This window comes from Halichoeres trimaculatus, unplaced genomic scaffold (genome assembly GCF_033239565.1).
Source record: "Halichoeres trimaculatus isolate MK-OKI-2021-1 unplaced genomic scaffold, fHalTri1.1 fHalTri1_scaffold_19, whole genome shotgun sequence".
Lineage (NCBI taxonomy): Eukaryota > Metazoa > Chordata > Actinopteri > Labriformes > Labridae > Halichoeres > Halichoeres trimaculatus.
This window is the reverse complement of record NW_027437197.1, coordinates 6,302,521-6,328,924: the sequence shown is the minus strand read 5'-3', so window position 1 is coordinate 6,328,924 and position 26,404 is coordinate 6,302,521. Positions and strand designations below refer to the sequence as shown.

The 26,404-nt window shown below is 43.1% G+C and overlaps 5 protein-coding genes across 5 annotated transcripts; all 5 read left to right on the top strand.

Moving 5' to 3' along the window:
- The first annotated feature begins 283 nt into the window (after positions 1-283).
- On the top strand, positions 284-1,219 carry LOC141808760 (olfactory receptor 10H28-like). Its single transcript, XM_074695463.1, has one exon. The coding sequence runs from the start codon at positions 284-286 to the stop codon at positions 1,217-1,219; it is 936 nt and encodes a 311-aa protein (XP_074551564.1).
- A 4,107-nt stretch (positions 1,220-5,326) lies between these two features.
- On the top strand, positions 5,327-6,399 carry LOC141808636 (olfactory receptor 51E1-like). The gene has a single exon (XM_074695309.1). The coding sequence runs from the start codon at positions 5,452-5,454 to the stop codon at positions 6,397-6,399; it is 948 nt and encodes a 315-aa protein (XP_074551410.1). The 5' UTR covers positions 5,327-5,451.
- A 6,370-nt stretch (positions 6,400-12,769) lies between these two features.
- On the top strand, positions 12,770-13,782 carry LOC141808773 (olfactory receptor 10H28-like). Its single transcript, XM_074695476.1, has one exon. It carries the CDS (start codon positions 12,847-12,849, stop codon positions 13,780-13,782), a length of 936 nt encoding a protein of 311 aa, XP_074551577.1. The 5' UTR covers positions 12,770-12,846.
- A 3,751-nt stretch (positions 13,783-17,533) lies between these two features.
- Positions 17,534-18,481, top strand: LOC141808635 (olfactory receptor 51E1-like). The gene has a single exon (XM_074695307.1). The coding sequence runs from the start codon at positions 17,534-17,536 to the stop codon at positions 18,479-18,481; it is 948 nt and encodes a 315-aa protein (XP_074551408.1).
- A 4,844-nt stretch (positions 18,482-23,325) lies between these two features.
- Positions 23,326-24,261, top strand: LOC141808783 (olfactory receptor 10H28-like). The gene has a single exon (XM_074695493.1). The coding sequence runs from the start codon at positions 23,326-23,328 to the stop codon at positions 24,259-24,261; it is 936 nt and encodes a 311-aa protein (XP_074551594.1).
- Positions 24,262-26,404: the final 2,143 nt, after the last annotated feature.

Below are 26,404 nucleotides of genomic sequence, written 5' to 3'. Positions count from 1 at the left end.
AGAAATCTTTGCTTTTTGCATTTAGTGACACAAGCATGTTTGAAACCCTGTTTCATTTTTGAGCATTTTGTTTTGCTTTACTGTAAATTCAAAAGTAATGCTGTGTATTACCAGGTTGAATTTCTAGTTATGTGCAACAAGGACAGTTCACTTTTATGCAAGCTTATCTTTCCTGTTATTTCCAAGTGAACATTGCTTTTGGGTTTAAAGGGGAAGTGATAAAGGCTTTACCTTTCCCTCCTCACTCTCACTTCTCATCTTTAGGCACCACTGTTATTCAGACATGAGGAGGAACAGCAGCCTTTATCCAATATATTTTCAGTTCACTGTATTCTCAGATTATGGCCCCCTTAAATATCTGTTCTTCACCTTGAGTCTGTTAACCTACCTGACTATAATCTTTGTTAATGTTGTCATTATTCTAGCAGTGTGCCTGGAGAAGTCTCTGCATCAGCCCATGTATATTTTCATCTGCTGTCTGTCCTTTAACTCTCTGTACAGCTCAGTCGGCTTCTTCCCCAGGTTTCTGATGGACATTGTGTCTGACACTCATTTTATCTCATTTCAAGCCTGTGTCATCCAGACATATTTTATTACCACCTATCTAGTTCAAGAACTCACTTTTCTCACTGTCATGGCCTATGATCGTTTTGTTGCTATCTGTCAGCCGTTACACTATCACAGTAAAATGACTTTAAGGAGGGTGAAGCTGTTAGTATTTATGTCTGTGTTATTTCCTGCAGTTCTTATTGGTGCTTTTACTCAAAAGTTTTACTTTGTCACATTTTGTGGAAATACAATGAACAGGATGATTTGCACTGGCGGGGATCTGATTTTGCTTTCATGTGAGAAGGACTCATCTATGGTCAACACAGCCGGTCAGACAATGACATTAACAACCACTCTCTCTGCTATTTTCTTTAGCTTTTTCACGTACCTTCGCATCCTGCTTGTGTGCAGGAGAAGCTCGTCTGAAGTCAGAGGAAAGGCCTTTCAAACCTGTTTACCTCACATTGTCACTTTTTTAAGTTACTGTGTCTCGGTTCTCTGTGATTTTTACCTAAGTCGATACAATCCTGGTGAAGCAAATACAGTTGTTATTGTTGTTTTATCGCTTGAGATAGTCCTGATTCCTCCCATCAATAACCCTTTTGTTTATGGTCTTACTCTACCTCGGATCAGAGGAGTTATATTTAGACGTTTGAAGATTCACAAATAAAGTTCTTTCTGTGAAACAGATTTTTTTTCCTCACAGAATCTTTTTAAAGAAAGACATTTAGTGCCATGCAAATCATTGAATCCTTCTTTGACACTTCACACACTCAGCGCTCATCTCCTGTGTCACGATTTGGCAGCAGCGCAGCTATTAAAACTGCCTGAATCAAACACACTCTCACACATTCTCGTCTAATTCTTGGCAAGACAACCAGGCTTCCATGTGTATCTTGAGGCCTTCCATCATCCAAAGGCCTGTGTTCTGTGCACAAGGCTGTGTTCTTTACACACACACTCAACCCCCCTCCTCATTGTGAGTGTCATGTATAGCGCCCCCCCTGCCAAGGAGGAGGCTGGACTTAAAGAGCTACATGACATGATCAACAAGCATGAAAATAAGTATCCTGATGCTGCCATCATTATTGTGGGAGACGTTTACAACGGTAAACTACCTGAAAAAATATGCCAAAAATGTATCAGTTTGCTGTAGCAGTAATCCAGTATTTCATTTCCCCCCCCACCAGGGTAAATAACATACTGGATTACTGCTACAGCAACATCAGGTTCTCAGCCAAACAAAGACCTCATTTAGGAAATTCTGACCATCTGGCAATCAAGCTCAAACCAGCCGATACCAAATGACTCAAAACAACGCACTGGGGGTGACTGTGCACAGGCCAGCCTGCAGGCCAGCTTGGAGGTCACAGACTGGAGCACTTTCAAAGAGGCCACCAATGGCATCCACAGAGACTGTGAGTGAGTACATCAGCTGGTGTACATCCATATGTGCTCCCCCAAGAACTGTGCAGACGTTCCCCAACCAAAAACCCTGTTTTATTAGAGACATAAAACAGAAAATTTAAAAGTGGTGGGAGGCATTCAAGGCTGGGGACCAAAAGGAGTGTATGAGAGCCCGGTATGAGCTGCAGAAGTCCATCAGAGCAGACTGGAGGGCTCACTCCAAAAAAATGAATATTACTACCTCAACCACAACACAAGCAGCATGTGGAAGGGAATCCAGTCAGTCACAAACTACAGGAGAACCACAACAACCACAGACCCCTGAGATGCCACCCTTTCAAACAGCCTCAACACCTTCTATGCCAGATTTGACAAACTGATCACAGACACCCTCAAAAACTCCCTGTGACCCCACTGACACTGCCTTTCAGGTGACTCACACAGATCCTGAAGGCTTTGAAGAGGGTGAACCTCCACAAGTAGGACCCCATCAGAGTTCTACCCAAAGTTTTGAAGGCCTGTGGAGAACAACTGGGTATATGCTGACATCTTCAACCATCATTTTCCTAGTCTGTCGTCCCCCACATTTGCAAACCCTCCACCATCATACCAGTCCTCAAGAGCCCAGACATATCCACCCTAAACAGCTTCAGGCCAGTGGCACTCACATCAGTTGCCTTGAAGTGACCGGAAAAAACAGGCTCTCACACATATCAACCACGTAGTCTCCAACATTGCCAACCCTCTACAACTTGCCTACCGCCCCAACCGATCGGTGGACAACGCAGTAGCATCAACACTGCACCCCACCCTGCAACACCTGGATAGCAGCAGAACATATTTTAGGATGCTCTTCCTGGACTACAGTTCTGCCTTGAACACCATCCGATCAAGGGCGCCTATTAAGAAACTGGCAGAACTCGTGGTCCAACTTCCACCTGCAACTGGATTCTGTACTTCCTGACAGAAAGACCGCAGGTGGTCAGAATGGGGGACTGGTGTCAGCAGAGCTGACAGTCAGCACAGGATCCCCACAGGGCTGCTGCCTTAGCCTCAAACTCTTCACCCTGTCCACCCATGACTGTGTCTCCACCCAGGATAATACCTTCATCATCAAATACGCCGATGACACCATCATCCTGGGACTCATCAAGGAGAGGGATGAGTCTGGGTGCAGGACCAAAACAGACAACATTCTTATCAATGGTGAGGAGAATAATCTCAACCTCAACACGGACAAAACCAAAGAAATAATTCTGGATTCAGGGAAGAAGCCTTCCCCTCTTCAGCCTCTCACCATGAAAGGAACTCAGGTTGAAAGGTCAGACAGTTACAGATTCCTGGGACTGCAGGTTACATCTGCCCTCAACTGGACTCACAACACCACAGCCACAGTAAAAAGATCCCAACAAAGGCTCTAATTCATCAGGCTGCTCAGGAAAGCTGGACTGAGCCATCTCCCTCTCACCCAGGTCTACAAGGGACTGATAAAGAGCATCCTCACCACAGGCATCACTGTGTGGTATGGAAACACCACACAGACAGCGAGGAAGGCTCTGCGAAGAGTCCTATAGACTGCGGGGAGGACAGTGTCTGTCACTGTGCAGAGGAAATGTCACATCATACTGATGTGAATACAGATGAACACAATTCATCAGCATTGAACACCTGTCCAACTGCTCATTAACCCAAATTTCTAATCAGCCAATCACATGACAGCAACTCAATGCATTTAAGCATGTAGACATGGTCAAAATGATCTGCTGCAGTTCGAAGTGAGCATCAGAATGGGGAAGAAAGGTGATTTAAGGGACTTTGAACGTGGCATGCTTGTTGGTGCCAGACGGGCTGATCTGAGTATTTCAGAAACTGCTGATGTACTGGGATTTTAACCCACAACCATCTCTAGGGTTTAGAGAGAATGGTCCAAAAAAAGAGAAAATATCCAGTGAGCAGCAGTTCTGTGGGCCAAAATGTCTTGTTGATGCCAGAGGTCAGAGGAGAATGGACAGACTGGTTGGAGCTGATAGAAAGGCAACAGTAACTCAAGTAACCACTGGTTATAACCGAGGTCTGCGGAAGAGCATCTCTGAACACAACACGTCCAACCTTGAGGCAGATGGGCTACAGCAGCAGAAGACCACACCGGGTGACCCTCCTGTCAGCTAAGAACAGGAAACTGAGGCTACAATTCACACAGCAACACCAAAACTGGACAATAGAAGATTGGAAAAACGTTGCCTGGTCTGATGAGTCTGGATTTCTGCTCCACATTCAGATGGTAGGGTCAGAATTTGGCCTCAACAACATGAAAGCATGGATCCATCCTGCCTTGTATCAACGGTTCAGGCTGCTGCTGCTGGTGTAATGGTGTGGGGGATATTTTCTTGGCTCACTTTGGGCCCTTAGTACCAACTGAGCATGGTTTAAAGTCCACAGCCTACCTGAGTATTGTTGCTGACCATGTCCATCCCTTTATGAGCACAGTGTACCCATCTTCTGATGGCTACTTCCAGCAGGATAACGCTCCATGTCATAAAGCTGGAATCATCTCAGACTGGTTTCTTCAACATGACAATGAGTTCCCTGTACTCAAATGGCCTCCACAGTCCCCAGATCTCAATCCAATAGAGCACCTTTGGGATGTGGTGTAACAGGAGATTCTCATCATGTTTGTTCAGCCGATGAATCTGCAGCAACTGTGTGATGCTATCATGTCAATATGGACCAAACTCTCTGAAGAAAGTTTCCAGTACCTTGTTAAATCTATGCCACAAAGGATTAAGGCGGTTCTAAAAGCTAAAGGGGGTCAAACCTGGTACAAGCATGGTGTTCCTGATAAAGAGGCTGGTATTAATGACTTGCTCTACGCAGCAAAAAAAAAAAACACATTATAAAGTCAAGAAATTGAAAATTTTGAATAAACTTTAAGAAAACAAATCACTACAACTGACTTTTAAATGTAAAAATGTTACCAACCTTTACATGTCACTACCCCAGGTGCCTACTTCCTGGGAAACGTTCCTGTTGTCATAAAACAAACTTTGGACACATAGTATGTGGCACAAATTACGTCACTTCATGCCCCAGAGGAACATTTCCCTCATCACAGTGTAACAGCATAACAGTATAAAAATGAACCAGCTGCCTCAGTCCTGACTAGATGTGGAGAAGTTGCTCTGTATTTTTTTCCACTGCTGATTCAGATACTAAGATGTTCTCTGTTTGTTTGTTTGTTGATCTGAGACATTGACACTAATTGAACATTTGTGTTTCATGAATTTCAATCTATTTTTTTTTCTTTGCTTTTTGGATTAAGTGACTTAAAAATGTTTTTGCCTGTGTCAATTTTGAGGGTTCCTTTTTTGCTTTCCTGGACATTTGAAAGTTATCCTGTGTATTACCAGGTTGGATTTCTAGATATTTACAACAAGGACAGTTAACATTCAAGCCTATCTTTCCTTTTATTTTCAAAGGCACTGATGTTATTTAGACATGAAGGGAAACATCAGCCTGTATCCGGTTTATTTTCAGTTCACTGTGTTCTCAGATTACGGCCCCCTTAGATATTTGTTCTTCACTCTTTGCCTGTTAATCTACCTGACTATAATCTTTGTTAATGTTGTCATTATTCTAGCAGTGTGCCTGGAGAAGTCTCTGCATCAGCCCATGTATATTTTCATCTGCTGTCTGTGCTGTAACTCTCTGTACGGCTCAGTCGGCTTCTTCCCCAGGTTTCTGATGGACATTGTGTCTGACACTCATTTCATCTCACGTCAAGCTTGTTTCACACAGGCATATATGGTTTTCACATATCTCGGACATGAGCTCACTCTGCTAACTGTCATGGCCTATGATCGGTTTGTTGCTATTTGTCAGCCATTGCACTACCACAGTAAGATGACTATGAGGAGGGTGAAGCTGTTAATACTTATTTCCTTGGTCTATCCTGCAGTTCTTATTGGTAGTTCTACAAGAAATCTTAACTCTCTAAAACTGTGTGGAGAAAATCTACACAGGATTTTTTGCACTGGCTGGCCTCTGGCTCAGCTTTCATGTGAGGAAGACAACACCCAGCGCAACATAGCAGGTCAGATAATAGTGATGATAACTGTCCTCTTCTCAATGTCTGTTGTCTTGTACACATACCTTCGCATCCTGCTTGTGTGCAGGAGAAGCTCGTCTGAAGTCAGAGGAAAGGCCTTTCAAACCTGTTTACCTCACATCGTCACTTTTGTAAATTACTGCATCTCAGTTCTTTGCGAGTTTTCCCTAAGTCGATACGACCCTGATGAAGCAAATACAGTTGTTATAGTTGTTTTATCTCTTGAGTATCTGATAATTCCTCCCATTAATAATCCTTTAGTTTATGGTCTTACTCTACCTCGGATCAGAGGAGTTATTTTTAGACGTTTGAAGATTCACACACAGTTCTTCCTGTAAAATAGATATTTTCTCACAGAATCATTTCAAAGACATTAAGCACAAAGCAAAACAAGGATTCCTTTTTTGACTGCACTAACATTTACTGTTCTGTGTTTTTCTGTGTCACCACTGTGTGGCAGCACAGCTATTAAAACTGTCTGAAAACTCATGATTGTGTGTGTCTGCTGCTGCTTCTTCAAAGTGAAGCAAAATTAAGGAGGGGACTGAAATCTGTGTGAACAGTGTGTACTTGTTGATACACAAAAACTGGCGCATGAAGTTGGGTGAACATGCATGTGCTCTGAGTGGTAAATACTCTGCATATCTGTGCCTTCTACAATGTTCATTACAACATTTCTTTTTATCTCTGTCACACATATATCCATGCACACTCTCTTTCCTCGCTCTCATGTTTTTTTCTCTCTCAAATCCCATCTAACATTGAGCAACAGTGGGCTAAACAGAAGACGGAGGATCAGGTATGAACCAAAGATGGTTAGGTTACGGTGGCTTTATAGGCCCAAAAGGCGTATATATCCTGTAGTTAGCTCGGATGGACCTTGGTTTGTATTCAGACCTGCACCGGAGAATCCGCGAACAGCACCAGAGCTCGTTTGGAAGCGGACCGAGACCACCTCAAAAAGTGGGTCTCAGTCTGGTTGTTTGGTCCGCACCAGGGTTCGTTTGTGTCCATTCACACCTGCATGGAAAGTCCGCACCAGCGTGGGAAACTAACCCTGGTCCGTTTGAAGTGGACCAAACAGTCCAGGGGGGTATTCCACGAAGCTGGCTTAGCTCAAAGCCTGGCTTATTTGGGTTAGCCTCGCTGGCTTCGTGGAATACCCCCCTGGGGGGTATTCCACGAAGCTGGCTTGGCTGGGCTATCGCCGGTAAGCATGGCTTGAATAAGCGGCCACTTCAATCTTAGCTGCAAGTCGTTCCACTAACGAGGCCCAGCTGATTTTCAGAGACGCTTATTCAAGCCAGGCTGATCCAAGCTGCGGCTAAGCGCGCGTCCGCGGTAGATAAAAAGCCCCGACGTGTCGATTGTCGAAATGACCAAATCATGTCAAAACCGAGAGCGGAGACGTTTCCCTCAGCGGAGAAAACACTCCTCATGGAGTCGTATGATGACTACAATGTGAAAATCACATAAAAGGGTGACACGGTGGCAATAATTAAAGCCAGAGACGCTGCTGGTTCAAGAATATCATGCTTATGTGTCAAATCAACACTGACTGTTTCTGCTGAGTTTGATGACCTTTTTTCTTCTCACTCTGAAGCTCCTCACACTGCTGTGGCCCAGAGGAGATTGATCTTGATTAAATTAAAGCTGTTCATATATATAGGCCTATATACTTCATGGGGTGATGTTTCATCAAACACTGACTAAAACAGCAGAAAAAGACATGCAGATGAGATGTCATTTTTTTTTATTAGAGATGATTCAGCTGTTAGATGAGATGTGTCAGTGATACAGTGCCCTATATTTAAACAAGGAGGAAGACACAAAGTTATCTCACCATGTGGAATCACCTTTACATTATCATCATGATCAGAACGGACCGCCGGTAAAGGAAGGTATTTCTATGGAAAATTGTGGCTGTTGTCACCTTTTATATCATAAGACAATTTGTGCCTTTATTCTGTTATATGTTGACTGTACTTTGAGGGTGACGGAAGAAAGAAAATCAATTATTTTCAAATAGTTACCACAAGTGGGATCGAACCCACGCCGCAAATAAAACATAGATCACCATGCGTCTATGCCCTACTCTCTAACCTCTCAGCCACCAACTTTCTTCCGATGTGAACAGACAGTCTAGTATCTGACATGTCTTGACTCACGGTTATTCCAGTCTAGTATAACTGGGGCGGTTCACCTGTCAAAGGATCACGCAGGTGTCCTAAAGCGAGCTCAGGGAGGATGGAAACCTCCCGTGGAGCTGGAGGACAAAAGCTCGCTTGATCTTGATTTTCAGTATGAATACGGACCGTGAAAGCGGAGCCTCACGATCCTCCTGACTTTTTGGGTTTTAAGCAGGTGTCAGAAAAGTTACCAAAAGGTCTCAGTTTATGGTTCTGAACAAAAACATCATCTATTACAGGTATAGATTAATGTAATGTGACACCTGCAGTTCACAAGGCGTCTTTTAGAAGCCGGTCAGACCTTCTCTGAGACGCAGCTAAGGTAAGCCTGACGTTTAGCCTGACCGGGACCAGGCTAGTGGCACTGGCTAATTTACCATGGTTACCAAGCCCCGCTAGCCCTAAGCCTCGTTTGTGGAACCCAACTCTCGCTAAAGTTAGCGCGGCTAACCCAAATAAGCCAGGCTTTGAGCTAAGCCAGCTTCGTGGAATACCCCCCTGGTCTGAATACGCCCTTAATCACACAAACGCACACATTTCCCCTCCCCTGAGACTCATGGGAGTTCTGCCACGCATGCATGAGCCTACACTTGATTTTAACAGTGATTTAGAGCCAAACGAGACAAAAAAAATCCTTATTTCACTTTCTAGATCTTTATTTGTGGCTATACACACACACAAGACACACACACTCACACTTTCCATTTCAAGGCAGGTACACACCACAAGATAATCATGTTGTTTTTTGTCACCATCTCCCCCTTACAGTCAGAGCCAGCAAAGGCCTGATTGTCTGATGTTTGGAAACAACATCTTGTCTGATTTCCCTGCGGTGTGGTGTGTTCAGAGTGATTTCGTCCAGTTGGAGGCGCTCAGAAGGCCTCTGAAGGAGAGATTGTGGATGATTGACATGTTTGATATTTGTGACTAGAAATCCTGCAGTATGTGGGATGCTCCAAGAGGAGCAGAGCACGCACAGGGTGTAACGTCACATGTACTGGAGCAAAGCCAATTGAGGTGCCCGCTGACTCGGCGGACTCACATTGTAATGCATACATCCCACATTCCTGCCGTCTCCATGACTTTTTCTGGAATTGTTCTTGAACTTTTTATGGGTTTTTTTGTTTGTTTTTTTCTTCGGAAAACCATCATTTTTGGTCCTGTTTGTCAGCCTTGTTTGTTTACACCAAAGTGAAGTTTTAGAAAGCAAGATTTGGAATATTGAGTGTGAAGAAGCTGATACTCTGCTGAAGACTTGGTTAGTGTGTGATGTGCTCCAGAGTTCAATAAATCCATACTGCCTTGTCCAACTGTGTTGGAAAGATCGACTTGAACTTGGTTTTCTTGCCATCATAGCGCTGCTAAATTTTTGTGATTTTTTAGAGATTTGCGATGTTGCACTGATTTAAGGACACACTTGCAAGTCACATTTGAGCACTTGGAGCATAGTTTAGATTTAGTATTTGACATTATTTAATAAGTTAGCATTAAGAAGAAGTTAGCATAAGAAGCATTAAGTAGGATACAATACAATCATTTCATTATTACCATTATTTTTTGTCTCGTTTCATTGTGCTTGTTCTCTGCGTGGCAAAATAAATAACCTCACATGTTAGTAATGGTGCTCATGTTGAGATTGCAGACTCCTAGTGTAGGTAAATAGTTTTACTGATTACAGGTAGGCTGATAATGCTCTACTCTCCTGTATGGTGTGCAGACAGATGCTCTACCCCCTCCTATCCCGCACCTTCCTCCTGTGAACTTGTCTCTGGATCAGAACTCTTCAAGGCCGAAGAGATCGAAGACACTGTTGAGTCTGGGTGGGGATCAAGTCCATGGACTTATACACACACACATGAGGTCATATGGCACACACACAACCTTGGGTTCAACGCCTTCTTTGGCTATATTAAGCTGCGTTTCCACCAAGCAGACCGGTTCGGTTCGTCTTGGTATGGCGCGCTTTTTGCTGCGTTTCCACTGACTCATCCTGGGACAGATCCCTAAAATCCGAGAGGAGCCCGCCTACTTTTTTGGGACCCTTCCATATGGGTACCAGAATGAACCAATCCACTCTCGGAAGGTGGAGCAGCACACTGCAGACTGTTGATTGGTCTAAAAGAATCGTCACTTACCCCGACAGCGGCTTCATTTCTCCTGGAGGCACACAGACTTCTCTGAAACAAAGTTTGATTGCACTTTGTATCAAAGAGCTACATGCCAATCACAGAGAGGACGAAATGTTGCATGTCTTCCATCTATGCTCTTTGTTTACTGTGTCGTGTTTTTCTTTTTTGTTGGATTTAATAGCGAGGTGAGCTGCTACGGCGTAACGCTATTGTTAAACAGCTGCGGCTTCCGGCATCCGGCTACCACGAGAGGGCACAGTTTGATGTGGAAACGCAAACGGGATCAGGCTTAACTGTACCAAACCGTCCCAAACCGTACTGAACCGACCCGGACTGCTTGGTGGAAACACGGCTTTACAGTTCAGCTGCAGACGGGTGATGTGCACGTACCGGAGTAAGGCTGCGCGCGTGCCCCTCTGTTGCTGAGCAGTGACATTTGTGCAAGTCTTTGAGTTTTTGTTTGATGTTATCATGTGCTTATATGCTTAAGTGTTTTGTTTTCTCGATCTCAAACTACGCCCCCTGTTGGGGAATAGTCTGGAATTTACCTCTTTATTTTTTTCCTCTCTTCTCCCAAAGTTGTTATTTTATAACTATTGCAAAGGGGCGCTGGGTAGCTGGCAGCTCCTAGGTTTATTACATTTCTGTTTTTGTTTTTCCCCATGTCGCTGTTTGTTTCATACAAATCTTGGAAGGGATGTAACTGAAATGAAATTTCCCCTATTCTGATTCTGATTCTGATGCAGCCCACGATGACCTCTCCTCCTGCCCTGTGTCTGCACGCACCTGTTCTACAGAAGGCATTTTATATGTAATCCAAGTTAAATTATTGTAAAAGTAAAAGTGTAAAAGTTCAATAATATAAAAGAACCAAGTTTTAAACCTGGCTCCTGTCAACAAAGCAGAGGTTACCCATAGGGATTTTGTTTTTGAGAAATGTTCCTGTTGTCCAAAAGCAACTTTGGACACATGTTGGCAATATGTGGCACACATTACATCACTTCATGCCCCAGATGACTATTTCCTCATCGCAGTGTAACAGCACAACAATATAAAAACACACCAGCTGCCTCAGTCCTGAGTGGATGTGGGGAACATGCTCTGTATTTTTTCCACTGTTGATTCAGATACTAAGATGCTCTCTGTTTGTCTGTTGATTTGAAACATCCTGACTGAACATTTTTGTTTTTCAAATTTCTGTCCGGTTTTCTTGAGACACTGACCTTTTGTGTGTTGTTTTTTGTCTCTTAAGTTGTTTTGAATGTGAAACCAGTACAGCCTATCTTAATGTTTGTTTATCTTACAGATCACATCCAGACTGGAGCTTAACACTAATCCCTTTGTGATCAGTACCCCGTTCAGTCCCTCACCTTTTTCATCTGTTCAGTTTTGTGCTTTTTTGTTTACCTGCAGGCATGTAATTTCTATTCATGGAACAATGCAAAATCTTTGTGTTTTGCATCTGGTGACACAAGCATTTTTACAACCCTGTTTCATTTTTGAGCATTTTGTATTGCTGGAAATTTAAAAGTAATGCTGTGTATTACCAGGTTTAATTTCTACAACTGCCCAACAAGGGTAGTTCACTTTCATGTAAGCTTATCTTTCCTGTTATTTTCAAGGGAAGGTTTAACTAAGAATTTAAAGGAAAGTTGATCAGGGCTTTACCTTTCCCTCCTCTCTCCCACTTCTCATCTTTAGGCACCACTGTTACTCAGACATGAGGAGGAACAGCAGCCTTTATCCTATATATTTTCAGTTCACTGTGTTCTCAGATTATGGCCACCTTAAATATCTGTTCTTCACCTTGAGTCTGTTAATCTACCTGACTATAATCTTTGTTAATGTTGTCATTATTCTAGCAGTGTGCCTGGAGAAGTCTCTGCATCAGCCCATGTATATTTTCATCTGCTGTCTGACCTTTTGTGTGTGTTTTTTTTTTGTCTCTTAAGTTGTTTTAAATGTTAAACAAGCACAGCCGATCTGAATGCTTCTATTTCTCATAGATCACATCCAGACTGGAGCTTAACACTAATCACTTTATGAACCAGAAGCCTGTTTAGTCTCTCACCTGTTTCAACTGTTTCTAAACTAAGCTTTTTTCTCATCTGCAGGTGTATACACACAGCAGCTGCTTCCTTTATTAAGCTTTGTTCACTTGGTATTTTCTCTTCATTACACGATGAGAAATCTTTGCTTTTTGCATTTAGTGACACAAGCATGTTTGAAACCCTGTTTCATTTTTGAGCATTTTGTTTTGCTTTACTGTAAATTTAAAAGTAATGCTGTGTATAACCAGGTTGAATTTCTAGTTATGTGCAACAAGGACAGTTCACTTTTATGCAAGCTTATCTTTCCTGTTATTTCCAAGTGAACATTTGTTTGGGGTTTAAAGGGAAGTGATAAAGGCTTTACCTTTCCCTCCTCACTCTCACTTCTCATCTTTAGGCACCACTGTTATACAGACATGAGGAGGAACAGCAGCCTTTATCCTATATATTTTCAGTTCACTGTATTCTCAGATTATGGCCCCCTTAAATATCTGTTCTTCACCTTGAGTCTGTTAACCTACCTGACTATAATCTTTGTTAATGTTGTCATTATTCTAGCAGTGTGCCTGGAGAAGTCTCTGCATCAGCCCATGTATATTTTCATCTGCTGTCTGTCCTTTAACTCTCTGTACAGCTCAGTCGGCTTCTTCCCCAGGTTTCTGATGGACATTGTGTCTGACACTCATTTTATCTCATTTCAAGCCTGTGTCATCCAGACATATTTTATTACCACCTATCTAGTTCAAGAACTCACTTTTCTCACTGTCATGGCCTATGATCGTTTTGTTGCTATCTGTCAGCCGTTACACTATCACAGTAAAATGACTTTAAGGAGGGTGAAGCTGTTAGTATTTATGTCTGTGTTATTTCCTGCAGTTCTTATTGGTGCTTTTACTCAAAAGTTTTACTTTGTCACATTTTGTGGAAATACAATGAACAGGATGATTTGCACTGGCGGGGATCTGATTTTGCTTTCATGTGAGAAGGACTTATCATTGTTTAACACAGCCGGTCGGACAATGACATTAACAACCACTGTCTCTGCTATTTTCTTTATCTTTTTCACGTACCTTCGCATTCTGCTTGTGTGCAGGAGAAGCTCGTCTAAAGTCAGAGGAAAGGCCATTCAAACCTGTTTACCTCACATTGTCACTTTTGTAAATTATTGTGTCTCAGTTCTCTGTGATTTTTACCTAAGTCAATACAATCCTGGTGAAGCAAATACAGTTGTTATTGTTGTTTTATCTCTTGAGATAGTCCTGATTCCTCCCATCAATAACCCTTTTGTTTATGGTCTTACTCTACCTCGGATCAGAGGAGTTATATTTAGACGTTTGAAGATTCACAAATAAAGTTCTTTCTGTGAAACAGATTTTTTTTCCTCACAGAATCTTTTTAAAGAAAGACATTTAGTGCAAAGCAAATCATTGAATCCTTCTTTGACACTTCACACACTCAGCGCTCATCTCCTGTGTCACGATTTGGCAGCAGCGCAGCTATTAAAACTGCCTGAATCAAACACACTCTCACACATTCTCGTCTAATTCTTGGCAAGACAACCAGGCTTCCATGTGTATCTTGAGGCCTTCCATCATCCATAGGCCTGTGTTCTGTGCACAAGGCTGTGTTCTTTACACACACACTCAACCCCCCTCCTCATTGTGAGTGTCATGTATAGCGCCCCCCCTGCCAAGGAGGAGGCTGGACTTAAAGAGCTACATGACATGATCAACAAGCATGAAAATAAGTATCCTGATGCTGCCATCATTATTGTGGGAGACGTTTACAACGGTAAACTACCTGAAAAAATATGCCAAAAATGTATCAGTTTGCTATAGCAGTAATCCAGTATTTCATTTCCCCCCCACCAGGGGAAATAACATACTGGATTACTGCTACAGCAACATCAGGTTCTCAGCCAAACAAAGACCTCATTTAGGAAATTCTGACCATCTGGCAATCAAGCTCAAACCAGCCAATACCAAATGACTCAAAACAACGCACTGGGGGTGACTGTGCACAGGCCAGCCTGCAGGCCAGCTTGGAGGTCACAGACTGGAGCACTTTCAAAGAGGCCACCAATGGCATCCACAGAGACTGTGAGTGAGTACATCAGCTGGTGTACATCCATATGTGCTCCCCCAAGAACTGTGCAGACGTTCCCAGACCAAAAACCCTGTTTTATTAGAGACATAAAACAGAAAATTTAAAAGTGGTGGGAGGCATTCAAGGCTGGGGACCAAAAGGAGTGTATGAGAGCCCGGTATGAGCTGCAGAAGTCCATCAGAGCAGACTGGAGGGCTCACTCCAAAAAAATGAATATTACTACCTCAACCACAACACAAGCAGCATGTGGAAGGGAATCCAGTCAGTCACAAACTACAGGAGAACCACAACAACCACAGACCCCTGAGATGCCACCCTTTCAAACAGCCTCAACACCTTCTATGCCAGATTTGACAAACTGATCACAGACACCCTCAAAAACTCCCTGTGACCCCACTGACACTGCCTTTCAGGTGACTCACACAGATCCTGAAGGCTTTGAAGAGGGTGAACCTCCACAAGTAGGACCCCATCAGAGTTCTACCCAAAGTTTTGAAGGCCTGTGGAGAACAACTGGGTATATGCTGACATCTTCAACCATCATTTTCCTAGTCTGTCGTCCCCCACATTTGCAAACCCTCCACCATCATACCAGTCCTCAAGAGCCCAGACATATCCACCCTAAACAGCTTCAGGCCAGTGGCACTCACATCAGTTGCCTTGAAGTGACCGGAAAAAACAGGCTCTCACACATATCAACCACGTAGTCTCCAACATTGCCAACCCTCTACAACTTGCCTACCGCCCCAACCGATCGGTGGACAACGCAGTAGCATCAACACTGCACCCCACCCTGCAACACCTGGATAGCAGCAGAACATATTTTAGGATGCTCTTCCTGGACTACAGTTCTGCCTTGAACACCATCCGATCAAGGGCGCCTATTAAGAAACTGGCAGAACTCGTGGTCCAACTTCCACCTGCAACTGGATTCTGTACTTCCTGACAGAAAGACCGCAGGTGGTCAGAATGGGGGACTGGTGTCAGCAGAGCTGACAGTCAGCACAGGATCCCCACAGGGCTGCTGCCTTAGCCTCAAACTCTTCACCCTGTCCACCCATGACTGTGTCTCCACCCAGGATAATACCTTCATCATCAAATACGCCGATGACACCATCATCCTGGGACTCATCAAGGAGAGGGATGAGTCTGGGTGCAGGACCAAAACAGACAACATTCTTATCAATGGTGAGGAGAATAATCTCAACCTCAACACGGACAAAACCAAAGAAATAATTCTGGATTCAGGGAAGAAGCCTTCCCCTCTTCAGCCTCTCACCATGAAAGGAACTCAGGTTGAAAGGTCAGACAGTTACAGATTCCTGGGACTGCAGGTTACATCTGCCCTCAACTGGACTCACAACACCACAGCCACAGTAAAAAGATCCCAACAAAGGCTCTAATTCATCAGGCTGCTCAGGAAAGCTGGACTGAGCCATCTCCCTCTCACCCAGGTCTACAAGGGACTGATAAAGAGCATCCTCACCACAGGCATCACTGTGTGGTATGGAAACACCACACAGACAGCGAGGAAGGCTCTGCGAAGAGTCCTATAGACTGCGGGGAGGACAGTGTCTGTCACTGTGCAGAGGAAATGTCACATCATACTGATGTGAATACAGATGAACACAATTCATCAGCATTGAACACCTGTCCAACTGCTCATTAACCCAAATTTCTAATCAGCCAATCACATGACAGCAACTCAATGCATTTAAGCATGTAGACATGGTCAAAATGATCTGCTGCAGTTCGAAGTGAGCATCAGAATGGGGAAGAAAGGTGATTTAAGGGACTTTGAACGTGGCATGCTTGTTGGTGCCAGACGGGCTGATCTGAGTATTTCAGAAACTGCTGATGTACTGGGATTTTAACCCACAACCATCTCTAGGGTTTAGAGAGAATGGTCCAAAAAAAGAGAAAATATCCAGTGAGCAGCAGTTCTGTGGGCCAAAATGTCTTGTTGATGCCAGAGGTCAGAGGAGAATGGACAGACTGGTACGAGCTGATAGAAAGGCAACAGTAACTCAAGTAACCACTGTTTATAACCGAGGTCTGCGGAAGAGCATCTCTGAACGCAACACGTCCAACCTTGAGGCAGATGGGCTACAGCAGCAGAAGACCACACCGGGTGACCCTCCTGTCAGCTAAGAACAGGAAACTGAGGCTACAATTCACACAGCAACACCAAAACTGGACAATAGAAGATTGGAAAAACGTTGCCTGGTCTGATGAGTCTGGATTTCTGCTCCACATTCAGATGGTAGGGTCAGAATTTGGCCTCACAATAGGCGGTTCTAAAAGCTAAAGGGGGTCAAACCTGGTACAAGCATGGTGTTCCTGATAAAGAGGCTGGTATTAATGACTTGCTCTACGCAGCAAAAAAAAACACATTATAAAGTCAAGAAATTGAAAATTTTGAATAAACTTTAAGAAAACAAATCACTACAACTGACTTTTAAATGTAAAAATGTTACCAACCTTTACATGTCACTACCCCAGGTGCCTACTTCCTGGGAAACGTTCCTGTTGTCATAAAACAAACTTTGGACACATAGTATGTGGCACAAATTACGTCACTTCATGCCCCAGAGGAACATTTTCCTCATCACAGTGTAACAGCATAACAGTATAAAAATGAACCAGCTGCCTCAGTCCTGACTAGATGTGGAGAAGTTGCCCTGTATTTTTTTCCACTGCTGATTCAGATACTAAGATGTTCTCTGTTTGTTTGTTTGTTGATCTGAGACATTGACACTAATTTAACATTTGTGTTTCATGAATTTCAATCTATTTTTTTTTCTTTGCTTTTTGGATTAAGTGACTTAAAAATGTTTTTGCCTGTGTCAATTTTGAGGGTTCCTTTTTTGCTATCCTGGACATTTGAAAGTTATCCTGTGTATTACCAGGTTGGATTTCTAGATATTTACAACAAGGACAGTTAACATTCAAGCCTATCTTTCCTTTTATTTTCAAAGGCACTGATGTTATTTAGACATGAAGGGAAACATCAGCCTGTATCCGTTTTATTTTCAGTTCACTGTGTTCTCAGATTACGGCCCCCTTAGATATTTGTTCTTCACTCTTTGCCTGTTAATCTACCTGACTATAATCTTTGTTAATGTTGTCATTATTCTAGCAGTGTGCCTGGAGAAGTCTCTGCATCAGCCCATGTATATTTTCATCTGCTGTCTGTGCTGTAACTCTCTGTACGGCTCAGTCGGCTTCTTCCCCAGGTTTCTGATGGACATTGTGTCTGACACTCATTTTATCTCACGTCAAGCTTGTTTCACACAGGCATATATGGTTTTCACATATCTTGGACATGAGCTCACTCTGCTAACTGTCATGGCCTATGATCGGTTTGTTGCTATTTGTCAGCCATTGCACTACCACAGTAAGATGACTATGAGGAGGGTGAAGCTGTTAATACTTATTTCCTTGGTCTATCCTGCAGTTCTTATTGGTAGTTCTACAAGAAATCTTAACTCTCTAAAACTGTGTGGAGAAAATCTACACAGGATTTTTTGCACTGGCTGGCCTCTGGCTCAGCTTTCATGTGAGGAAGACAACACCCAGCGCAACATAGCAGGTCAGATAATAGTGATGATAACTGTCCTCTTCTCAATGTCTGTTGTCTTGTACACATACCTTCGCATCCTGCTTGTGTGCAGGAGAAGCTCGTCTGAAGTCAGAGGAAAGGCCTTTCAAACCTGTTTACCTCACATCGTCACTTTTGTAAATTACTGCATCTCAGTTCTTTGCGAGTTTTCCCTAAGTCGATACGACCCTGATGAAGCAAATACAGTTGTTATAGTTGTTTTATCTCTTGAGTATCTGATAATTCCTCCCATTAATAATCCTTTAGTTTATGGTCTTACTCTACCTCGGATCAGAGGAGTTATTTTTAGACGTTTGAAGATTCACACACAGTTCTTCCTGTAAAATAGATATTTTCTCACAGAATCATTTCAAAGACATTAAGCACAAAGCAAAACAAGGATTCCTTTTTTGACTGCACTAACATTTACTGTTCTGTGTTTTTCTGTGTCACCACTGTGTGGCAGCACAGCTATTAAAACTGTCTGAAAACTCATGATTGTGTGTGTCTGCTGCTGCTTCTTCAAAGTGAAGCAAAATTAAGGAGGGGACTGAAATCTGTGTGAACAGTGTGTACTTGTTGATACACAAAAACTGGCGCATGAAGTTGGGTGAACATGCATGTGCTCTGAGTGGTAAATACTCTGCATATCTGTGCCTTCTACAATGTTCATTACAACATTTCTTTTTATCTCTGTCACACATATATCCATGCACACTCTCTTTCCTCGCTCTCATGTTTTTTTCTCTCTCAAATCCCATCTAACATTGAGCAACAGTGGGCTAAACAGAAGACGGAGGATCAGGTATGAACCAAAGATGGTTAGGTTACGGTGGCTTTATAGGCCCAAAAGGCGTATATATCCTGTAGTTAGCTCGGATGGACTTTGGTTTGTATTCAGACCTGCACCAGAGAATCCGCGAACAGCACCAGAGCTCGTTTGGAAGCGGACCGAGACCACCTCAAAAAGTGGGTCTCAGTCCGGTTGTTTGGTCCGCACCAGGGTTCGTTTGTGTCTATTCACACCTGCATGGAAAGTCTGCACCAGCGTGGGAAACGAACCCTGGTCCGTTTAAAGTGGACCAAACAGTCCAGGTCTGAATACGCCCTTAATCACACAAACGCACACATTTCCCCTCCCCTGAGACTCATGGGAGTTCTGCCACGCATGCTTGAGCCTACACTTGATTTTAACAGTGATTTAGAGCCAAACGAGACAAAAAAAATCCTTATTTCACTTTCTAGATCTTAATTTGTGGCTATACACACACACAAGACACACACACTCACACTTTCCATTTCAAGGCAGGTACACACCACAAGATAATCATGTTGTTTTTTGTCACCATCTCCCCCTTACAGTCAGAGCCAGCAAAGGCCTGATTGTCTGATGTTTGGAAACAACATCTTGTCTGATTTCCCTGCGGTGTGGTGTGTTCAGAGTGATTTCGTCCAGTTGGAGGCGCTCAGAAGGCCTCTGAAGGAGAGATTGTGGATGATTGACATGTTTGATATTTGTGACTAGAAATCCTGCAGTATGTGGGATGCTCCAAGAGGAGCAGAGCACGCACAGGGTGTAACGTCACATGTACTGGAGCAAAGCCAATTGAGGTGCCCACTGACTCGGCGGACTCACATTGTAATGCATACATCCCACATTCCTGCCGTCTCCATGACTTTTTCTGGAATTGTTCTTGAACTTTTTATGGGTTTTTTTGTTTGTTTTTTTCTTCGGAAAACCATCATTTTTGGTCCTGTTTGTCAGCCTTGTTTGTTTACACCAAAGTGAAGTTTTAGAAAGCAAGATTTGGAATATTGAGTGTGAAGAAGCTGATACTCTGCTGAAGACTTGGTTAGTGTGTGATGTGCTCCAGAGTTCAATAAATCCATACTGCCTTGTCCAACTGTGTTGGAAAGATCGACTTGAACTTGGTTTTCTTGCCATCATAGCGCTGCTAAATTTTTGTGATTTTTTAGAGATTTGCGATGTTGCACTGATTTAAGGACACACTTGCAAGTCACATTTGAGCACTTTGAGCATAGTTTAGATTTAGTATTTGACATTATTTAATAAGTTAGCATTAAGAAGAAGTTAGCATAAGAAGCATTAAGTAGGATACAATACAATCATTTCATTATTACCATTATTTTTTGTCTCGTTTCATTGTGCTTGTTCTCTGCGTGGCAAAATAAATAACCTCACATGTTAGTAATGGTGCTCATGTTGAGATTGCAGACTCCTAGTGTAGGTAAATAGTTTTACTGATTACAGGTAGGCTGATAATGCTCTACTCTCCTGTATGGTGTGCAGACAGATGCTCTACCCCCTCCTATCCCGCACCTTCCTCCTGTGAACTTGTCTCTGGATCAGAACTCTTCAAGGCCGAAGAGATCGAAGACACTGTTGAGTCTGGGTGGGGATCAAGTCCATGGACTTATACACACACACATGAGGTCATATGGCACACACACAACCTTGGACTCAACGCCTTCTTTGGCTATATTAAGCTGCGTTTCCACCAAGCAGACCGGTTGAGTTCGTCTTGGTATGGCGCGCTTTTTGCTGCGTTTCCACTGACTCATCCTGGGACAGATCCCTAAAATCCGAGACGAGCCCGCCTACTTTTTTGGGACCCTTCCATATGGGTGCCAGAATGAACCAATCCACTCTCGGAAGGTGGAGCAGCACACTGCAGACTGTTGATTGGTCTAAAAGAATCGTCACTCACCCCGACAGCGGCTGCATTTCTCCTGGAGGCACACAGACTTCTCTGAAACAAAGTTTGATTGCACTTTGTATCAAAGAGCTACATGCCAATCACAGAGAGGACGAAATGTTGCATGTCTTCCATCTATGCTCTTTGTTTACTGTGTCGTGTTTTTCTTTTTTGTTGGATTTAATAGCGAGGTAAGCTGCTACGGCGTAACGCTATTGTTAAACAGCTGCGGCTTCCGGCATCCGGCTACCACGAGAGGGCACAGTTTGATGTGGAAACGCAAACGGGATCAGGCTTAACTGTACCAAACCGTCCCAAACCATACTGAACCGACCCGGACTGCTTGGTGGAAACACGGCTTTACAGTTCAGCTGCAGACGGGTGATGTGCACGTACCCGAGTAAGGCTGCGCGCGTGCCCCTCTGTTGCTGAGCAGTGACATTTGTGCAAGTCTTTGAGTTTTTGTTTGATGTTATCATGTGCTTATATGCTTAAGTGTTTTGTTTTCTCGATCTCAAACTACGCCCCCTGTTGGGGAATAGTCTGGAATTTACCTCTTTATTTTTTTCCTCTCTTCTCCCAAAGTTGTTATTTTATAACTATTGCAAAGGGGCGCTGGGTAGCTGGCAGCTCCTAGGTTTATTACATTTCTGTTTTGGTTTTTCCCCATGTCGCTGTTTGTTTCATACAAATCTTGGAAGGGATGTAACTGAAATGAAATTTCCCCTATTCTGATTCTGATTCTGATGCAGCCCACGATGACCTCTCCTCCTGCCCTGTGTCTGCACGCACCTGTTCTACAGAAGGCATTTTATATGTAATCTAAGTTAAATTATTGTAAAAGTAAAAGTGTAAAAGTTCAATAATATAAAAGAACCAAGTTTTAAACCTGGCTCCTGTCAACAAAGCAGAGGTTACCCATAGGGATTTTGTTTTTGAGAAATGTTCCTGTTGTCCAAAAGCAACTTTGGACACATGTTGGCAATTTGTGGCACACATTACATCACTTCATGCCCCAGATGACTATTTCCTCATCGCAGTGTAACAGCACAACAATATAAAAACACACCAGCTGCCTCAGTCCTGAGTAGATGTGGGGAACATGCTCTGTATTTTTTCCACTGTTGATTCAGATACTAAGATGCTCTCTGTTTGTCTGTTGATTTGAAACATCCTGACTGAACATTTTTGTTTTTCAAATTTCTGTCCGGTTTTCTTGAGACACTGACCTTTTGTGTGTTGTTTTTTGTCTCTTAAGTTGTTTTGAATGTGAAACCAGTACAGCCTATCTTAATGTTTGTTTATCTTACAGATCACATCCAGACTGGAGCTTAACACTAATCCCTTTGTGATCAGTACCCCGTTCAGTCCCTCACCTTTTTCATCTGTTCAGTTTTGTGCTTTTTTGTTTACCTGCAGGCATGTAATTTCTATTCATGGAACAATGCAAAATCTTTGTGTTTTGCATCTGGTGACAAGCATTTTTACAACCCTGTTTCATTTTTGAGCATTTTGTATTGCTGGAAATTTAAAAGTAATGCTGTGTATTACCAGGGTTAATTTCTACAACTGCCCAACAAGGGTAGTTCACTTTCATGTAAGCTTATCTTTCCTGTTATTTTCAAGGGAATGTTTAACTAAGAATTTAAAGGAAAGTTGATCAGGGCTTTACCTTTCCCTCCTCTCTCCCACTTCTCATCTTTAGGCACCACTGTTACTCAGACATGAGGAGGAACAGCAGCCTTTATCCTATATATTTTCAGTTCACTGTGTTCTCAGATTATGGCCCCCTTAAATATCTGTTCTTCATCTTGAGTCTGTTAACCTACCTGACTATAATCTTTGTTAATGTTGTCATTATTCTAGCAGTGTGCCTGGAGAAGTCTCTGCATCAGCCCATGTATATTTTCATCTGCTGTCTGACCTTTTGTGTGTGTTGTTTTTTGTCTCTTAAGTTGTTTTAAATGTTAAACAAGCACAGCCGATCAGAATGCTTCTATTTCTCATAGATCACATCCAGACTGGAGCTTAACACTAATCACTTTATGAACCAGAAGCCTGTTTAGTCTCTCACCTGTTTCAACTGTTTCTAAACTAAGCTTTTTTCTCATCTGCAGGTGTATACACACAGCAGCTGCTTCCTTTATTAAGCTTTGTTCACTTGGTATTTTCTCTTCATTACACGATGAGAAATCTTTGCTTTTTGCATTTAATGACACAAGCATGTTTGAAACCCTGTTTCATTTTTGAGCATTTTGTTTTGCTTTACTGTAAATTCAAAAGTAATGCTGTGTATTACCAGGTTGAATTTCTAGTTATGTGCAACAAGGACAGTTCACTTTTATGCAAGCTTATCTTTCCTGTTATTTCCAAGTGAACATTGGTTTTGGGTTTAAAGGGGAAGTGATAAAGGCTTTACCTTTCCCTCCTCACTCTCACTTCTCATCTTTAGGCACCACTGTTATTCAGACATGAGGAGGAACAGCAGCCTTTATCCAATATATTTTCAGTTCACTGTATTCTCAGATTATGGCCCCCTTAAATATCTGTTCTTCACCTTGAGTCTGTTAACCTACCTGACTATAATCTTTGTTAATGTTGTCATTATTCTAGCAGTGTGCCTGGAGAAGTCTCTGCATCAGCCCATGTATATTTTCATCTGCTGTCTGTCCTTTAACTCTCTGTACAGCTCAGTCGGCTTCTTCCCCAGGTTTCTGATGGACATTGTGTCTGACACTCATTTTATCTCATTTCAAGCCTGTGTCATCCAGACATATTTTATTACCACCTATCTAGTTCAAGAACTCACTCTTCTCACTGTCATGGCCTATGATCGTTATGTTGCTATCTGTCAGCCGTTACACTATCACAGTAAAATGACTTTAAGGAGGGTGAAGCTGTTAGTATTTATGTCTGTGTTATTTCCTGCAGTTCTTATTGGTGCTTTTACTCAAAAGCTTTACTTTGTCACATTTTGTGGAAATACTATGAACAGGATGATTTGCACTGGCGGGGATCTGATTTTGCTTTCATGTGAAAAGGACTCATCTATGGTCAACACAGCCGGTCAGACAATGACATTAACAACCACTCTCTCTGCTATTTCCTTTATCTTTTTCACGTACCTTCGCATTCTGCTTGTGTGCAGGAGAAGCTCATCTGAAGTCAGAGGAAAGGCCATTCAAACCTGTTTACCTCACATTGTCACTTTTGTAAATTATTGTGTCTCAGTTCTCTGTGATTTTTACCTAAGTCGATACAATCCTGGTGAAGCAAATACAGTTGTTATTGTTGTTTTATCGCTTGAGATAGTCCTGATTCCTCCCATCAATAACCCTTTTGTTTATGGTCTTACTCTACCTCGGATCAGAGGAGTTATATTTAGACGTTTGAAGATTCACAAATAAAGTTCTTTCTGTGAAACAGATTTTTTTCCTCACAGAATCTTTCTAAAGAAAGACATTTAGTGCAAAGCAAATCATTGAATCCTTCTTTGACACTTCACACACTCAGCGCTCATCTCCTGTGTCACGATTTGGCAGCAGCGCAGCTATTAAAACTGCCTGAATCAAACACACTCTCACACATTCTCGTCTAATTCTTGGCAAGACAACCAGGCTTCCATGTGTATCTTGAGGCCTTCCATCATCCATAGGCCTGTGTTCTGTGCACAAGGCTGTCTTCTTCACACACACACTCAACCCCCCTCCTCATTGTGAGTGTCATGTATAGCGCCCCCCCTGCCAAGGAGGAGGCTGGACTTAAAGAGCTACATGACATGATCAACAAGCATGAAAATAAGTATCCTGATGCTGCCATCATTATTGTGGGAGACGTTTACAACGGTAAACTACCTGAAAAAATATGCCAAAAATGTATCAGTTTGCTGTAGCAGTAATCCAGTATTTCATTTCCCCCCCCACCAGGGTAAATAACATACTGGATTACTGCTACAGCAACATCAGGTTCTCAGCCAAACAAAGACCTCATTTAGGAAATTCTGACCATCTGGCAATCAAGCTCAAACCAGCCGATACCAAATGACTCAAAACAACGCACTGGGGGTGACTGTGCACAGGCCAGCCTGCAGGCCAGCTTGGAGGTCACAGACTGGAGCACTTTCAAAGAGGCCACCAATGGCATCCACAGAGACTGTGAGTGAGTACATCAGCTGGTGTACATCCATATGTGCTCCCCCAAGAACTGTGCAGACGTTCCCCAACCAAAAACCCTGTTTTATTAGAGACATAAAACAGAACATTTAAAAGTGGTGGGAGGCATTCAAGGCTGGGGACCAAAAGGAGTGTATGAGAGCCCGGTATGAGCTGCAGAAGTCCATCAGAGCAGACTGGAGGGCTCACTCCAAAAAAATGAATATTACTACCTCAACCACAACACAAGCAGCATGTGGAAGGGAATCCAGTCAGTCACAAACTACAGGAGAACCACAACAACCACAGACCCCTGAGATGCCACCCTTTCAAACAGCCTCAACACCTTCTATGCCAGATTTGACAAACTGATCACAGACACCCTCAAAAACTCCCTGTGACCCCACTGACACTGCCTTTCAGGTGACTCACACAAATCCTGAAGGCTTTGAAGAGGGTGAACCCCCACAAGTAGGACCCCATCAGAGTTCTACCCAAAGTTTTGAAGGCCTGTGGAGAACAACTGGGTATATGCTGACATCTTCAACCATCATTTTCCTAGTCTGTCGTCCCCCACATTTGCAAACCCTCCACCATCATACCAGTCCTCAAGAGCACAGACATATCCACCCTAAACAGCTTCAGGCCAGTGGCACTCACATCAGTTGCCTTGAAGTGCCCGGAAAAACTGGCTCTCACACATATCAACCACATAGTCTCCAACATTGCCAACCCTCTACAACTTGCCTACCGCCCCAACCGATCGGTGGACAACGCAGTAGCATTAACACTGCACCCCACCCTGCAACACCTGGATAGCAGCAGAACATATTTTAGGATGCTCTTCCTGGACTACAGTTCTGCCTTGAACACCATCCGATCAAGGGCGCCTATTAAGAAACTGGCAGAACTCGTGGTCCAACTTCCACCTGCAACTGGATTCTGTACTTCCTGACAGAAAGACCGCAGGTGGTCAGAATGGGGGACTGGTGTCAGCAGAGCTGACAGTCAGCACAGGATCCCCACAGGGCTGCTGCCTTAGCCTCAAACTCTTCACCCTGTCCACCCATGACTGTGTCTCCACCCAGGATAATACCTTCATCATCAAATATGCCGATGACACCATCATCCTGGGACTCATCAAGGAGAGGGATGAGTCTGGGTGCAGGACCAAAACAGACAACATTCTTATCAATGGTGAGGAGAATAATCTCAACCTCAACACGGACAAAACCAAAGAAATAATTCTGGATTCAGGGAAGAAGCCTTCCCCTCTTCAGCCTCTCACCATGAAAGGAACTCAGGTTGAAAGGTCAGACAGTTACAGATTCCTGGGACTGCAGGTTACATCTGCCCTCAACTGGACTCACAACACCACAGCCACAGTAAAAAGATCCCA

Excerpts from the sequence above, each read along its gene's own strand:
- LOC141808760 (XM_074695463.1), top strand. The coding sequence starts at position 284 with ATGAGGAGGAACAGCAGCCTTTATCCAATATATTTTCAGTTCACTGTA.
- LOC141808636 (XM_074695309.1), top strand. The coding sequence starts at position 5,452 with ATGAAGGGAAACATCAGCCTGTATCCGGTTTATTTTCAGTTCACTGTG.
- LOC141808773 (XM_074695476.1), top strand. The coding sequence starts at position 12,847 with ATGAGGAGGAACAGCAGCCTTTATCCTATATATTTTCAGTTCACTGTA.
- LOC141808635 (XM_074695307.1), top strand. The coding sequence starts at position 17,534 with ATGAAGGGAAACATCAGCCTGTATCCGTTTTATTTTCAGTTCACTGTG.
- LOC141808783 (XM_074695493.1), top strand. The coding sequence starts at position 23,326 with ATGAGGAGGAACAGCAGCCTTTATCCAATATATTTTCAGTTCACTGTA.